General features: G+C 51.9%; 1 protein-coding gene across 1 annotated transcript in view; it reads right to left on the reverse strand.

The window, feature by feature from the left end:
• Col4a2 (collagen type IV alpha 2 chain) overlaps window positions 1–14,835 on the reverse strand; it is a 137,755-nt gene that overhangs the window by 11,140 nt on the left and 111,780 nt on the right. Inside the window, exons 23-38 of the mRNA XM_005366318.3 lie at window positions 12,907–12,979; window positions 12,712–12,818; window positions 11,229–11,430; window positions 10,828–10,887; window positions 9,675–9,731; window positions 8,634–8,741; window positions 7,006–7,227; window positions 6,259–6,420; window positions 4,322–4,492; window positions 3,524–3,667; window positions 2,625–2,747; window positions 2,190–2,371; window positions 1,404–1,467; window positions 1,184–1,258; window positions 866–973; window positions 488–595 (exon numbers count right to left, since the gene is read on the reverse strand). Of these exons, the coding sequence (XP_005366375.1) occupies window positions 488–595; window positions 866–973; window positions 1,184–1,258; window positions 1,404–1,467; window positions 2,190–2,371; window positions 2,625–2,747; window positions 3,524–3,667; window positions 4,322–4,492; window positions 6,259–6,420; window positions 7,006–7,227; window positions 8,634–8,741; window positions 9,675–9,731; window positions 10,828–10,887; window positions 11,229–11,430; window positions 12,712–12,818; window positions 12,907–12,979 (1,966 nt within the window). The remainder of the gene's footprint in view (window positions 1–487; window positions 596–865; window positions 974–1,183; window positions 1,259–1,403; window positions 1,468–2,189; window positions 2,372–2,624; window positions 2,748–3,523; window positions 3,668–4,321; window positions 4,493–6,258; window positions 6,421–7,005; window positions 7,228–8,633; window positions 8,742–9,674; window positions 9,732–10,827; window positions 10,888–11,228; window positions 11,431–12,711; window positions 12,819–12,906; window positions 12,980–14,835) is intronic.

A 14,835-nucleotide genomic window follows, 5' to 3' on the forward strand; every position in this document is an offset into this window, starting at 1 on the left:
AAAAAAGGCCAGAGACCTCCCTGGAAGCTTCTAGTCACTTTTCTGTAGGTGTGTGCCCTCTTTTTTTTTTTTTAAGATTTATTATGTACACAATGTTCAGCCTCCATGTATGTCTGCAGGCCAGAAGAGGGCACCATATCTCATTACAGATGGTTGTGAGCCTCCATGTGGTTGCTGGGAATTAACTCAGGACTTCTGGAAGAGCAGCCAGTGCTCTCAACCACTGAGCCATCTCTCTAGCTCAGCGTGTGCCCTCTTTGCTGAAGAGCGTGCCTGGTTTCTGGTCAGCTGATTCCACGGCTGCAAACCTGCACTCAGTGTCCTGTGACCATAGTCAGCCACTGACATACCTGTCCCTGTCTACCCATGGGGCTCAGTGGCAGCAGCCTACAGACAGGTTCCTTTCCTTGCAATCTGGCAGTCTGGACACTTGGCCCTGAGTGTTGGTGGTCACTTGTCTCTCTTCCTAAAAAGAGATCCCCCTTACCTGGCAACCCTGCTACTCCTGGCCAGCCGTAGTCTCCCTTGTCACCAGGTAGTCCGCTTCGTCCTGGGTCTCCCTGTGGTCCTTGCAGGCCTGTGAGCCCTGGAAAACCTGTGGGGGAATGAGCAGGAAAAGTCTGAATGTGTAGGAGCCCTGACAGGTGGAGCAGGCCTCTGGGGAGCCTCCCACGAGGTCCTAACTGGCCCTGTCCACTCCCCATTGCTAAGAGCTCCCATAGCCCACATGGCATTGCTATGTATTGCTGGTCTCCAGATGGAGCCAGGCAATGGGACGTATGTACAGGGCAGTCTCTTGGACACAAGTGCTTGCAGTGGAGGAGGGAATGGCCAAGGTGGCTGGCCATGGCTACAGTAATCTCACCTGTTTGCCCTTTAAGTCCAGGAGAGCCCTGGGCTCCAGCCATGCCTGTTATCCCAGGAAATCCAATGTCACCTTCGGCTCCTTTCTCACCGAATAATCCCTTGATACCTGGAACCAGAGATTGATTTGCTGTGTGGAGTGCTCTTTCTACAGAGGACACATGCTGACATGTATGACTGCGTCGGCTGCCTCCCCACGTGGGGGCTGCTCCTGTGCATTGGCTTTGGTCATTTGCTGCAGTCCCTTAGGCCACGCTCAGCAAGCCAGGCCCAGAGGCAATGCTCTGGGCTGTTGGAAGAAACGAAGTAACTTGTGTACCTGGAATTCCGGTGACTCCCCGTTCCCCCTTCAGGCCTGGGCTTCCTGCTAAGTTCACAGTGTCCCCAATATCACCTGTGACATGCAGAGAGGAAGATGAGCTCTAGCTCATTAGCTTTGGACCGTCTGCTGTGCAGTCTGGCCCCAGGCCCGAAGGCACCTCGCTTAGCCAGGAGCTAAGCTCTGACCACCCTGCTTTCACTGTCCCAGTGACACTTACCAAAGTCCCCAGTAGGGCCAGTCTCGCCAAAAAGCCCAGCTACTCCGGGGGCACCCTTTTCGCCCTAAGACAAAATTGAACAGAAACAATATTGAGGCCCCTACACTGAAAAGCCAGGACAGGGGCAATGGTAGTTGGCGAGTCCTCAGGTTGTCACTGATAGGCACAGGTGTGGTGATATTTTGTTTATGATATAACAAAGAAAGTTTGCCTGAGGATCAGAGCGCAGAGCTAGGCAGTGGTGGCACACTCCTTTGATCCCAGCACTCGGGAGACAGAGGCAGAGGGATCTCGGTTAGTTCAAGGCTACTCTGGGCTACACAAAATTGATCCAGTCCAAAAGAGAAATAGAGGCCACACAAAGGCAATCCCAGAATTTGGGATCATACACCTTTAATCCCAGCGCTAGGGAGGTGGAGACAGGAGTGATATGGCTGAGTGGAGAGAGGAATATAAGGTGGGAGGAGACAGGAGCTCCGTGTAGTCTGAGGTTTGGTGGAGACAGAAGCAGTCTGGAGCAGTCTGAGGACAGGGTTGCCCCTTTGGTCTGAGCATTGGTAGAGGTAAGAACTCTAGTGGCTGCAGCTCTGCTTCTCTGATCCTTCAGCTTTCACGCCCTGCTAGCTGACTCCGAGTTTTTATTATTAAGACCAATTAGAATTCATGCTGCACATAGGTAACCTTGTCCTTAGAAAGCCTTTGCTGCTTCCAAATCTGTGGCTTAATCCCAGAGCAGAAGAGGGGAGTGGATCTTGTAGAACAAGCAGGGCAGGGGCACCTACTCACCCGACTTCCTACGAACCCTGGGAACCCAGTAATCCCAGGAGGGCCAGCCACCCCTGGCTGTCCTGGCGTGCCTGGTATGCCAGGGACTCCGATGTCGCCCTTGACTCCTTTGATGTAGCCGGGCCTCCCAGGTAGCCCTGGGATTCCAGCCTGTCCTGGGATCCCAGGCATTCCTAGGTTACCTGTAGGAAGAGCAGGAAGGCCTGGTGAGGGCAGGACCCTTCCCCCTATGCCTGCAACTGCACTCTGAGCGCATCTCCCAGTGTCCAGAGCACAGAAAAGGGGCGTGGCTCTGGTATTAAGATCAGGGAGACGCTGATTATGGGGAGACTTAAAACACAAAGTAAGTCTGGCAGAGTGCAGGACTGTCCTGGAGTCCAGGCAGGAGGGCCAGGGCTGGGGCAGAGGGAGCTGGCCCCCCGTATGCTGACTCACCTTTCAAGCCCAGGTAGCCTTTCAGGCCCATTGGTCCTTCATCTCCCTTTTCTCCTTTAATGTCCTTCATCCCGGGCAGGATAAGAGGAGGTGGTCCTGGAGGGCCCCGGTCCCCTCGGTTTCCTGGAAGGAAGCAGAATTCTGTCATTTCCCAAGAACCTTGATGGTGAGGGAATCAGTCACTAAACTGGTCTGGCCCTCAGAGCTCTGTGTTGAGCACGGGAATGGGGGTTCGGAGGAGCCACAGCGAGGGAGGAGCCACAGCGAGGGAGGAGCCACAGCGAGGGAGGAGCCACAGCGAGGGAGGAGCCACAGCGAGGGAGGAGCCACAGCGAGGGAGCACAGTGCAGCTGCGTTTCAAATCTAACTTAATTTTAGGAGTCAGGTCTCTGTTCTCTCTGTTTGAGCTAAGGTTCCACATAGACTAGGCTGTCCTTTGAGCTCCCTAGACCTCGGTCTTTCCATGCCCTGGGATTACACGCACGCCCAGTCCCAATTTAACTTTAAGTGAGCAACTTTGGTTCCATGTCCTAAAAGATCTGAGTTAGCATAGGATTTACCTACAAACAAAGGTAATCTTGAAATCTTGGAAGAACTATTCTGCTAGAAATCTGTAAAAACTGTAACTTATAGCTCAGTGCAGGAGGACAGGCCTGCAGTTCCAGTCAGAGGGCGACCCAGGTGGGGAGTGTAGACCTGGGCGCTCCAGACCAGTCTAGATAACGTGCTAACAAGTCTATCCCAGGAAAACAAAATGAAGTATAAAATGAACACACACACACACACACACACACACAGTCATTCTTCATATGAGAGACCATGTAATGTGTGTCTATTGGCCCTGCCGAGTCCGGCTTATTTACCAAACAGAAACCTCTGGATCTGAAGCAAGGCCATACCTTTAACACCTGGCTCGCCGGGCAGGCCTTTCAGACCAGGTACTCCAAAGAACCCAGCTTCTCCTTTGACTCCTGGGAACCCTGGCCTTCCTTTGAGTCCCAACAAGCCCTGGAAGCCATCCATTCCGGGTGACCCTCGGACGCCTTTGGAGGAAGAAGGAGAGGGTTAAGTGGGGACCAAGTGTGTGGGACAGGCTGGTCTCCTGCATCCTTGACACTGTGGCCATGTCCCTTACATGAGAGCCTGTGAAGTCCCTTTGCCCTGAGCAGGGATTTCTGGGACAACCACTTTCTAAGAGCCTCAGACGTCGGGCGGGTGACAGCATGGAGTCCCAGGAGGATTTCGGATGGGTCCCACAGGAGAAAGTGACCCTGACCCCAGTCCTTTCACACCATGGGCAGGTGCCACGGGCTTTAGGGAGGTCACCAGGGTATTTCCAGCAACTTCTGCCCACAGAACATCTCTTGGAATAGTTTTCGTGTGTGTGATGAGTTCAGTTCCAGGGGCCAGGTGTTTGATAAAAACACCATCATCCCGGGATCTGAACCTGGTTACAGCAGGTTCTGTCTAGAACCTTCCTTGTGCTGATAACCCTGAGGTAAGGAGACAAACTGGCTTGCTGATGGACATTAAGTAGCATCAGCTAATCTCCTGGGTTCCTGCGGCTTCAGGCTGGCAGGTGGGTGAGGTCAGTCTCTAGCCAGCTTGGGACCCCCAGGACAGCTGCTTCCGTCAGAGAGTGACCAACCTCACAGTCCCAGCAAGGGAGTCCTTGCCTTGACCTCATGCTTCTTTACCTTTTTGCCCAGGGACACCAGGCATCCCCGCCATTCCTTTAAATCCAGGGCTTCCGGGATGACCACGTTCGCCTGACACACCGGCATCACCTCTGTCCCCAGACAGACCTTTCATGCCCACAGGGCCAGGGACACCAGGCTCACCAGGTTCACCCCTGTCTCCTGGTAAACCTGTCAGAAAGAGAAGCAAAATTAAAGGGCATACAGGGCAACCCTTACAAAGCCTTTGGGAAGATAAATTTCCTTGGAGGAAAACAGAAAACTGTCCCGACAGAGATGAACCTTAAAACACGGCCTGTGAGCCCTGCAGGGATTAGACTTCCTAGAGAGGTCACCGTGACAGAGCTCCCCAGGGACAGCTCCTTGCCGCCACACCCAGGGACCCATGCTGATGGCAGCAGGACACTGTCAACTTGGGTCAGCTACAGTGACCCAGGGTAAGCCAACAGGCAGAGTTTTAGCAGCGGTTGATGCTTGGTCAGCCCTGCTCCTTCCTGAGTCCCTGACTCAGTCCTGATGCTAGAGAACCACCAATGTCCTCCCGTACCCTCCACTGTTCAGGTTCCCCCACAGCAAGGAGCTGGTGGCCTTTAATCCCTGGCTTACTATGTTTGTCTATTTTAAATCTCCAGTGGCCCCCAGCTTGGTATTTAACACATTCTATCTCCTGCCCAACTCCTCACCCAGTCACCGCCCCTCTCCTTCAAATGAGCTCTCAGTCCAGCCCTTGGGTACTTGTGCCTCTGTTCTGGTCGCCCTGTCCACTCTTGTGCCACCTACCTCCTGCTCGGTGCCAGGGTCTTCCTATTTGCATGACGCTTGGCCTCAAGCCGTGTGTCATGTGCAGCAAGCCACCCTCCAGCTTCTGCCTGCCTTACCCTGACCAAACACAAGCTTGTCCACGAGGGAGATCATCTATCTAATAAAGCCTGGCTCATTTAGAGCCGGGGCTTTGTAGTCTCCTGGATCATTGCAGACCATGGAGGAACTAGGAGCTGCTGAGCCCCTGGGAACATGAAGCAGAAGGCCTGAACCCCCTTCTCAGCACTGGCCACCAGCATGGCATGCAGGAGAGCTGGCTTCGCTGGGGATCCAGGCAGCAGTTTGGGATACAGACAAAGCCACACATGGGTACCCCTGAGACCAGGGAAAGGCCTGGTTTGCAGGAGGGTCTGTGTGCATAGTTGATTGCTCGCAGAGATGGCGAAGGCCCTCTGCAAAATTACTGCCCAACTGTGGCAACAGGGAATGCAGGAGGATTAGAGATTTTGTTTTTCAAGTTTAGGAGTAAAGATTCCATTAAGAACTTTCTTACTTGTCAGTGTATGGCACCGTTACAACTTTTATAGGTAAAAAAAGTTCTTAATCAGCAAAACAAAAAATCAGGAAGCCAGATCCAGTGGCTTACACCTGCAGTCCCAGCATTTGGGAGACTGAGACAGGAGAATTGCTGGAACCCAGAAATTTGAGACTAGCTTGGGCAACATGGTCAGGGTGGGTCTCACAAAGCCATAACCAAACAAACTTTTGGAAATGTTTGCTGGTCCGTGAGATGCAAAAGCCTTGGGTCAGTTTTGCACTGAGTGCTGTGGGAGAGCTAACCACTCTGGTCTAGCTGCTCACTGCCAGTGCCACCCTGAATGTCTCCTTTCTGCACCAGAGCAGGGATTTTGAACCTTTGCAGTGAAATTGTCTGTTTTCCTAATGAAACCACATGTAGGCCCTCGACAGACACAACAGGTACAGGCTGAGCTGTCTCCTCCAGCTGCTTACATTTTTTTTTTTTTGACAAAAGATAGGATTTGTTTTTGGAACCCCTTGCAGTTCTTGTGGGTTCCTTGGAACACAGCTTGATGACTACCCAGGAAAAGACCATGTTAGGTTGGATGTTAGCACCCGCGAGGGCCCCAGACATTCCTGAGGTGCTGAACTCTTACCTCCAAGGCCGGGGGAGCCTGGCAGCCCCAAGGGTCCCTCTCGGCCAGGAGCTCCTGGGAACCCATGTTGTCCTGGGGGTCCAGAGAGTCCTGGCTGTCCCGAAGGTCCTGGGAAACCTGGCTGACCCTTGGATCCTGGCATTCCGGGCATGCCTTGGCTTCCTGCGGAGCCAGAGACAAGAGTTGTGAGATATCTCTGATCACTTCATCATAGGAAATTCCTGCTTGATCAGACTCAGTATAGAAACACCAGCAGGAGGCAGTCAGGACTGCAGGAAGCACCCTCCAGGCAGAGCAGAGCTAAAGCCACAAAACAGGCGAGTCGCTAGGGCATGGAGACCAGCGTCTTGGAGGTTTCCTTCTGCCTTTGCTACTGTGCGAATATTCCAGGACAGGAAACCCAGTTGCTCCTGCGTATAAGTCCTTAGCCTAGTTTTCTCAGCTTGGCAAGATCAGTATTCAGCCACATTTAAAAATGCTCCTGAGCCAGGAGTACACGCCAGCACTTTCTGGGATACATCCTTCCCAGTTTGCACACCGGCTACAGGTCTGAAGAGAAAGCAGCAAGCCTGTATGGTGAGCACAGAGTCTGTGGGCCACTGTCTCCTGGCCATGGACGGTTAATATGTTGTCCACTGCATTCTCTCACACGCACACTGTGGGCTTCTGACCAAAGCCACTGAGAAGGGCGTTGCACTCACCCTGGGGGCTGCAGTGCGACCCCCCCCCCACCTGTCAACCACTCACCTCGGAATCCAGGGGGTCCTCTTTCTCCTGGAGGCCCTTTTAGCCCAGGATGTCCTGGTAGTCCAGCATCTCCTCGGGGCCCAGGTTGGGCCCCTAGGACTTCCCCTGGAATCCCTCTGTCTCCAGGGGGTCCAGCTGGTCCTGGAAGTCCAATAGGGCCTGGGGGTCCATCTGGGCCCGGGAGGCCTGTAGCACCTTTGGATCCTCGAGGTCCCATGAACCCTGAAACAAAGCAAGGGTGGTACCTTTAGCCACAAGTCTGCACTGTTATGTTCTGAGATAGCATTGACAAGCATCGAGAGAGCCAGAGTGTGATGAGGTCTCAGAAGGGCATCTGTAGCCCGAGAGCCTGCCCATTGCCCAGAGACTGGACCACTCAATGTCATTAAACCTCTTCGATTTCCTTCACTATCGGCTTTCAGACTCCGCTGTATCAAAACATGGATGGAGTGATGAAAATAGACCCCAACACCTAGAGATGCTGGCAGTGGGGAGTGAGTGGGAAAGCTGTGGATGGCTGTCATAGGGACATTCCGTGTGGCACTGAGGAGGGACCATTAGACTCTGTGTTTATTCTTTTTGAGATGGAGCCTTACTGTGTATCCCTGGCTGGCTGGAAGTCGATATGTAGACCAGGCTGGTCTCCACTCACAAAGATCTGCCTGCCTCTGCCTCCTGAGTGCTGGGATTAGAGGTGTGTGCCGCCCCACCAGGCACTGAGTGCTTATCTTTAATTATCTACCCATTTGGACTGAGGAAATCCTGGGGGAACTCAGTGGGTAAGAGCATGGGCAGTTCTTGCAGAGGACCTAGATTTGAGACTCAGTATCTACGCGGGACTCACAATCATCCTCAACAACCCCAGTCCCTGAGAATTTGATGCCCATTTCTAGTCTCTTTGGGTGCCAGGCATGTACATGGTACACACATCTACATGCAGGCAAATACTCTTACACACTAAAAAACAATAAAATACAAGCTTGGAGAATTAGTGAAGCACACCTTGGTATTCCTGAAATGATGAGATCACCAGGGTACTGAACTAATCAATATGCTAATCCCTTTGTGGATTAATAACACAATAACATTATTGGGAGGCGGTGAAGGTAGGACATGGGGCCTAGCTGGGTTAGTAGGGATATGTTCTTGGTGGCTTTACTCTCCCCGGGTCTTCCTGTATTGCCCCCTTTTCTGCTTCCTGGTCACCGCAATGTGAACAGCTCTGCTCTGCTCACCTTACCACGATGAATGGATGCCTTTGAAACCGTGAGTCAAAATAGATTTCCCATTGTGGATTGTTTTCTCTGGTGTGCCCGTCATGTAAACCTAACTACACACTAGCAGCCAATGGTGACAGGACTATCTACATGTTCGGAATACTCTGAGGAGAGGCCAGTGCTAGGCTGTTCACTATCCATTAAGGGATATCTCCCTGTGTCAAGGCTGTGGCTCCCGCCAGATCTCTGCATCCATCCAGCACAGCAATGGTTAAAAAAAGCCAAGAGTTTTTAACTTCTCAAGAGCTCGGACAACAGTTATCAATCCTGGAAGATAATCGAGCTGGGGTGGACCTGATCACACACATGAGCCATTCCCTCAATGAAAGGACACAAGTTGTGTTGACTCACCTGGGGGTCCTGGGAAGCCTTCACGACCTGGGTCTCCTGGGAAGCCCTTGAGCCCTGGTCCTCCAAATTCTCCTGGGACTCCTGGCATTCCTCTGCTGCCTTTGATACCTAGACACCCAAGGAAACCACAGTCATTGTCAGATCCTCTGAGGACCAACGGATGTGATCCAGCTTCATCGTGAACCAATGAGGCCTATCATGGAACTTGGAAGGGATGAAGCCGGCGGAGGCTAACATAAAATGGCTCTTGCTACAGCTGGGGCACCTGCATGGGAGCAAACTAGACCCTCTGAATGTGGGTGACAGTTTTGTGACTTGATCTGTTGTCTATAGGAGTCCCTGGCAGTAGGACCAGGATTTATCTGAATGCACTGACTGGTTTTTCGGAGCCCATTCCCTATGGTGGGATATCTCGCAAAGCCTTGAAACAGGGGGGAGGGACTTGGTCCTGCCTCAACTTGGTATGCCAGACTTTGTTGATTCCCTAAGGGAGGCCTTACTACCTCTGAGGAGTGGAGGGGAGGTGGGAAGGGGGAGAGGTGGAGGAATGGGAGAAGGGAGAAAGGGGGAACTGAGGTTGGTATGTAAAAATGAAAAAAAAAATTAAAAAGGGAGAGATGGGGGAAATAGAGGGGGGGGGCTCTTGCTATATTTTCCCCAGGCAAAACAGGGGCCCAGTGCTTACTATGTAGATTCTTTTTTATTTCTTTCTGAGACAGGGTTTCTCTGTGTAGCCCTAGGTGTCCTGGAACTCACTATGTAGACCAGGCTGGCCTTGAACTCCTGTAGATCTGCCTGCCTCTGCCTCCCGAGTGCTGAGACTAAAGGTATGTGCCACCACTACCCAACACCATGTCCATTCTTTTCATGGAGTGCTGAGGAGCTAGCTTCCCTGGGAAGTGACCACAGTTTGTAGCTGTTCTGATGGCAGAACCTCAGTGTGTCCAGAGATGAGCAGGCGTGCGGGGCCAGCGGAAGGGAAAGCCAAGATGGGAAGCAGAGACATCAGGCCATGGCATGAAGGCTGAATATGAATATTACCTGTAGGGCCTGGGGGTCCTGGCTGGCCAGGTGGTCCTGGGGGACCTCCAATGCAACCTGGAGACAGAGGAGAGGTAGGTGAGCCGAAGTGATGTCAGTGCTGAGGCTCACTGCCTTGGGTACCGCTGGGTCAGAAGCAGTCGGGAAGACTGGTTACTACTTAATGCTCAGATGAACTCAATGACCTAATAACTCCTGGCTCTGACGCAAACAAACGCTGAATTTCATCATGTAAAGAAGTCAGACTATTAGCATAGACAATATGCTATCATTGTTTAATATTATAATAAGATATTAAATAAAAAAGTCTAATAAAAAGTGGAATTGTGCTGGCAAGTTTTCCCACGGGGACAATAGCCCTGACCCAACCAAATCATTGTGGGTCCCGATAGTTCCAGGGGGACAGGTTTCTTCCATCTGAAGACATCTATCTGTCAGTAGATGGACACACATTTATAATTTCTAAAGAAAACTGATTTCTTTGTGAATTTGCATGGTTCAGAGTGAGCCCCACGATTGATTGCTTTGAGCAGGTGCAAAGTTAAACATAGTGTTGCGGTTTAAACAGGAATGGCCCCATAGGCTCCTATGTTTAATGCATGGTCATTAGGGATGGCACTGTTTGAGAGGGAGAATTAGGAGGTGCGCTCTTGTTGAAGTGTGTGTGGCAGCACTGGAGGAAGTGTGCCACTGGGGGTGGGCTTTGGGGTTTCAAAAGCTCAAGCCAGGTCCAGTGTTTCTCTCTTCCTGCTGCCTGCGGATCTGAATTTAGGACTCTTGGTTATTTCTCCAGCACCATGTCTGCCTGTTTGCGCCCATGCTCCCCGCCATGATGAAAATGGACTAAATCTCTGAAACCACAAGCAAGCCCTCAGTTAAATGCTTTCCCTTCTAAGGGTTGCCTTGGTTATGGTGTCTCTTCACAGCAATAGACACTGACTAAGACACCCAGGCTGATGATGCCCAGCTGGCCTCCCTGCTGAGAGTCCTCCACTGAAGACAGACGTCTTGCGAGCATGTCTGTTCTAGGAGTCCTTGCCCATCTGCATGAGGACACAGGCCAGGCTCCCATGGGGCACTGGCCATTGAGTCCCACACTTTATACTGCCCAGAGTAGTAACAGTCTAGAGACTCCTGGTGTCCATCACTGTACCTGGCTGCACGATCACTTGCTGGCCATCTCCAATAGGCCTTTTCACACCCGTGTCACAGTCTGGAGAGACACAAACGAAGAAGGAGGCAAGGTTAGACCCAACGAAAGTCATTGGCTTACCCAGTGCGCAGGTGTCTGAGTGTGTATTTGTGCGTGCGGTGCCAAGCAGCTCGGGCATGGGTCACCTCATTTGCCCAAAGAAGCTCTACCTCCCAGCCACCTAGCGGAAAAGATGGTGGTCCGGAGGAGCCTGCAGTGCACATCTGTCCCATGTGCTGGGAACAGACGTGGTGTATGATGCTGCTGCCTGATTCCCCGGGCACACACGTATGGTCTAGAATAGGCAACACAGCCACGCTGACTGTCCCAGGCAGGAGGATGAGGGCAGGGCTCCTTCATACCTAACTGTCCTGGTGTTCCTGGGGGACCTGGAGGACCATCAAAGCCTGGAAGTCCTGGCAACCCAGCATCTCCAGGGAAACCACGCTCGCCTTTCGGGCCTGGTAAGCCCTGTCCTGGAGGACCCATTTCTCCTGGAAAGCCCTTGGTTCCGGGCAGGCCAGGGAGACCTGCATCTCCAGGAGGGCCTTTGATGCCATCGCCCTGTAAGAGAATCCCAGTTACCTTCAAACGCATACAGACATCAGGGGCAGCTATGGCTTCCCAATTTCCCTTCCCCATTTCGCTGGGCTTCTGGGCCACAGGTTGAGGACAACCGGGAGGAAGATGCCTATACAGGTGACCGAGTTGAAGTTAGATTTATAGCCTCACCAATCAGCACAATGGAGGGTTGGTTGGGGAGAGACGTATTTATATTCAGGACATGGGCACAGGGATCAGCATCCAGTCTATCTATTAGGATTAGTGTGTGACATGTCTGCTGTTCACGAGGGACAGCATATCATGACGGAAGTGAGCTAGTTGGAGGAGGAGGAGCCATGTGCTCTTAGAATAAGAGGCAATATTACAGGATTGGAATGAGGACAGGTTAGGGTCCTGTCAGTGGAATGCCCTGTCTGTGGTGATGATACCAGCCAGGTGGGAACACCTGCGTGGGCCATGGAGGGACAGAGGTAGGGAGTGGTGAGCTCTGAGTAGTGGGGAGGGGCAATGCTCACATGGTAGCCCCCAGCAGGGCTCCAGAGTCAGTGCTATATACAACTAATGAGATGCTGCTTGCCCCAGCATGCCTGCAGAGCCATGGATGAAAGGGGACTTCTGATGGCAGATAGGCAGACGCTGAGGAGTCACCCTGCCCATGACATCACTTTTCTCCTTTGCATTCCAAGAGAGTACTATGGGATGGATACTGGGCCAAGCTCTCTTTCTGTTTGCAGGACCCTCAGAGCCTCGGTGCATCCATATTTTAGCTGCTCTAGTATGTGTGGCGCTAACAAAACATTTTACAGGGCCACCAGAGATCAGGGAGTGGACCAGCTAGACTCAGGTGGATGGTGTGTGTGTGTTGGGGCAAGCCAATGGGTTTCTGCAGGTGGACATTTTGTTCTTAGCGTCTGGCTACAGCAAGCAAGATTTGTGAACACTGAGGGAGACTAGCTCTCCAAGATCTGCTCTGGGGACAGAGCAGGAAGACCCTTCCCTGACAACACATGGGTCTTGTTCTATAGTAGACCACGACGGGTATTTATCTCTCTCCTCTGGGCTTCATTCATTCATTCATTCATTCATTCAGTCTGGGCTCAATATCTGGGCCCTTCAGTCACTAGTCTTTAAAACACAATGTCTGCTGACTAAAGCAGAATGAACCTATTGTGAGGGTGGGGTTGGGTGAGCGCCAGCGCCAAGGCCGTGACCCAGCAAAGTGTAAAGAACATGGAGGTCCTAATGAGAGAATGGACCGCTCACACCATGGCGACTGCTTACCGGAGGACCGGGAAGGCCAGGGAATCCATCCAGCCCATCACGTCCTGGGACGCCGTTATCACCTTTCATCCCGTGGACACCAGGGATACCTGGCTGTCCTCGCTCACCTGGGAAAGAATTGCATGAGAATCTACCCATCCCAGGACCCCCAGATTGCTAACTGAGCCAGGAAGGGCTCAGTCACGGAGAACTAACCTTTGGTGGTTACTGTTCTGGAGTCTCCCTTGATTCCCTTGGGTCCCGGAAGTCCAGTGAGGCCTGGGGCTCCCTGTGGACAGAAATACATGGCCGTCTTCTCTTCTGTCTTCAGCTGTTAGAGGATCTTATGCTACACAGTTTGTGGGCGGCTGCCTGCTCGAAAGAGCTCTCCACAATGCCGGAACACGGCATCTGGGCTTTGGGAAGGGGGTCACCAGCTGCAGTGCCCTCCCAGTGGTGGGCTAGCTTGGTTCTGTGGACAGCGGAGCTGCGAAACAGACCTTTTCATAGCGAGAATTAACAAAAGTAGCTCTGGGTGGACAGAGAGGGAAAACCTAGAAGCTCTACGTTCAGAGAACAATGCACGAGCCAGCGTCCTCGGCAGGCATGGACAGGAGCTGGTGGACAGATGGGTTTTCAGATGCCCAAGCTCTGAATGTGACCTGGAGCTCAAAAAGGACCCAGTCTGGATTCTTAATAACTGAGAAGCCCTGACCGGGGACTGGGACACAAGGTGGCTTCACTCATAACTACAATTGCTAGAATCCAAAGAGGTTAAAAAACAAAACTTCCAGGACAGAGGGCAAGAATGATCGTTTATGAGGCTAGAGAGAGGGTTAAGAGCACTTGCCACTCTTGCAGAGGACTCAGGTTCAATTCCTAGGCCAGGCATGACAGCTCACAACCATCTGTAACTACAGTTCCAGGGGATCTGATGCCCTCTCCTGGCCTCTTTGGGTACTGCATGCATGTGGTTACACAGGGTAGAACCGGTCTGGGATTGGGCTTCTGTGCATGAGGCATCACTTTGCAGTGTATCGTGGTTAACTACTTGTATGAATTTTGGACTCCTGGGTGTTAGATTAATGAAATGGAATGTTGCACGCACTTGTGGACCACCTTATGCTAGAGGATTCCATGGGAACTCGGTCTATTGAGTTAGTTCTCGGCAGAGAAGGGAAACCCTTCTGGTGTGCGGTACACACGCGTTTCCTTCCTTCCTTCCATCCATCCTTCCTTCCATCCATCCATCCATCCATCCATCCATCCATCCATCCATCCATCCATCCATCCATCCAGACAATCAGATAACCAGCTATGACCACAGAGCTATGATCACCATTCCAGGCATTCCTACCAATCATCTGGTTAATCAACAACCCATCCATTTATATCCATTCGCCCATCCATCCATCCTCCCAGCCACTTATCCATCCACCCTCTCACCCCCCCTCACACACACACACACACCCCATCCTAGAGGATCCTCTTACACAGAGTTGTACACACAGATGTACAATTAAATTCAGAAAAACACAACCAGAGGCTGTTAAAGAAAATCCCGCTGGTGTGTGTGCACAGGTGTGGAGCAGGCATACTTGGGTTATTTGTAGATTTCAGAGGTACCGCCTGGGACCCACTTGCCTACCAGGAATGAGTCAGCTGAACAGCTGACTTGATTTTTCAGGACGGAGTGTATGGCTTTTCCTTCATGCTCTTTTCTGAACAATACTTAGACTTAGAGGGGGTACTGTCTTGGGAACGTGCATGCATGCATGCATGTGTGTGTGTGTGTGTTTGCTTAACAGGATCTTCCTTACATAGCCTAGGCTAGCCTCAAATTTGTGATCAGGCTGGCATAGTCTTTTGCACTGAGATGAAACAGAGTTTCTCTTATTGTGTGACTTAGGTTCCCTTTCACGCTTGGTTGGATTGCTGACATTGTCCCTGGCCAGGTGCCTCCAGATTATTTTCCCCTATCGCTCAAAAGATAAGTGAGAGGTCGGCTGTGGTGCCACCTGCCTGTCATCTCAGAACACGGGAGGCTGAACTGGGAGGATTGCCAGGGACGGAAGGCCAGATTGGGAGACACGGTGAGGTGCTCTCTCTCTCTCTCTCTCTCTCTCTCTCTCTCTCTCTCTCTCT

Source organism: Microtus ochrogaster, unplaced genomic scaffold, assembly GCF_000317375.1.
Source record: "Microtus ochrogaster isolate Prairie Vole_2 unplaced genomic scaffold, MicOch1.0 UNK7, whole genome shotgun sequence".
In the NCBI taxonomy this organism is placed as follows: domain Eukaryota; kingdom Metazoa; phylum Chordata; class Mammalia; order Rodentia; family Cricetidae; genus Microtus; species Microtus ochrogaster.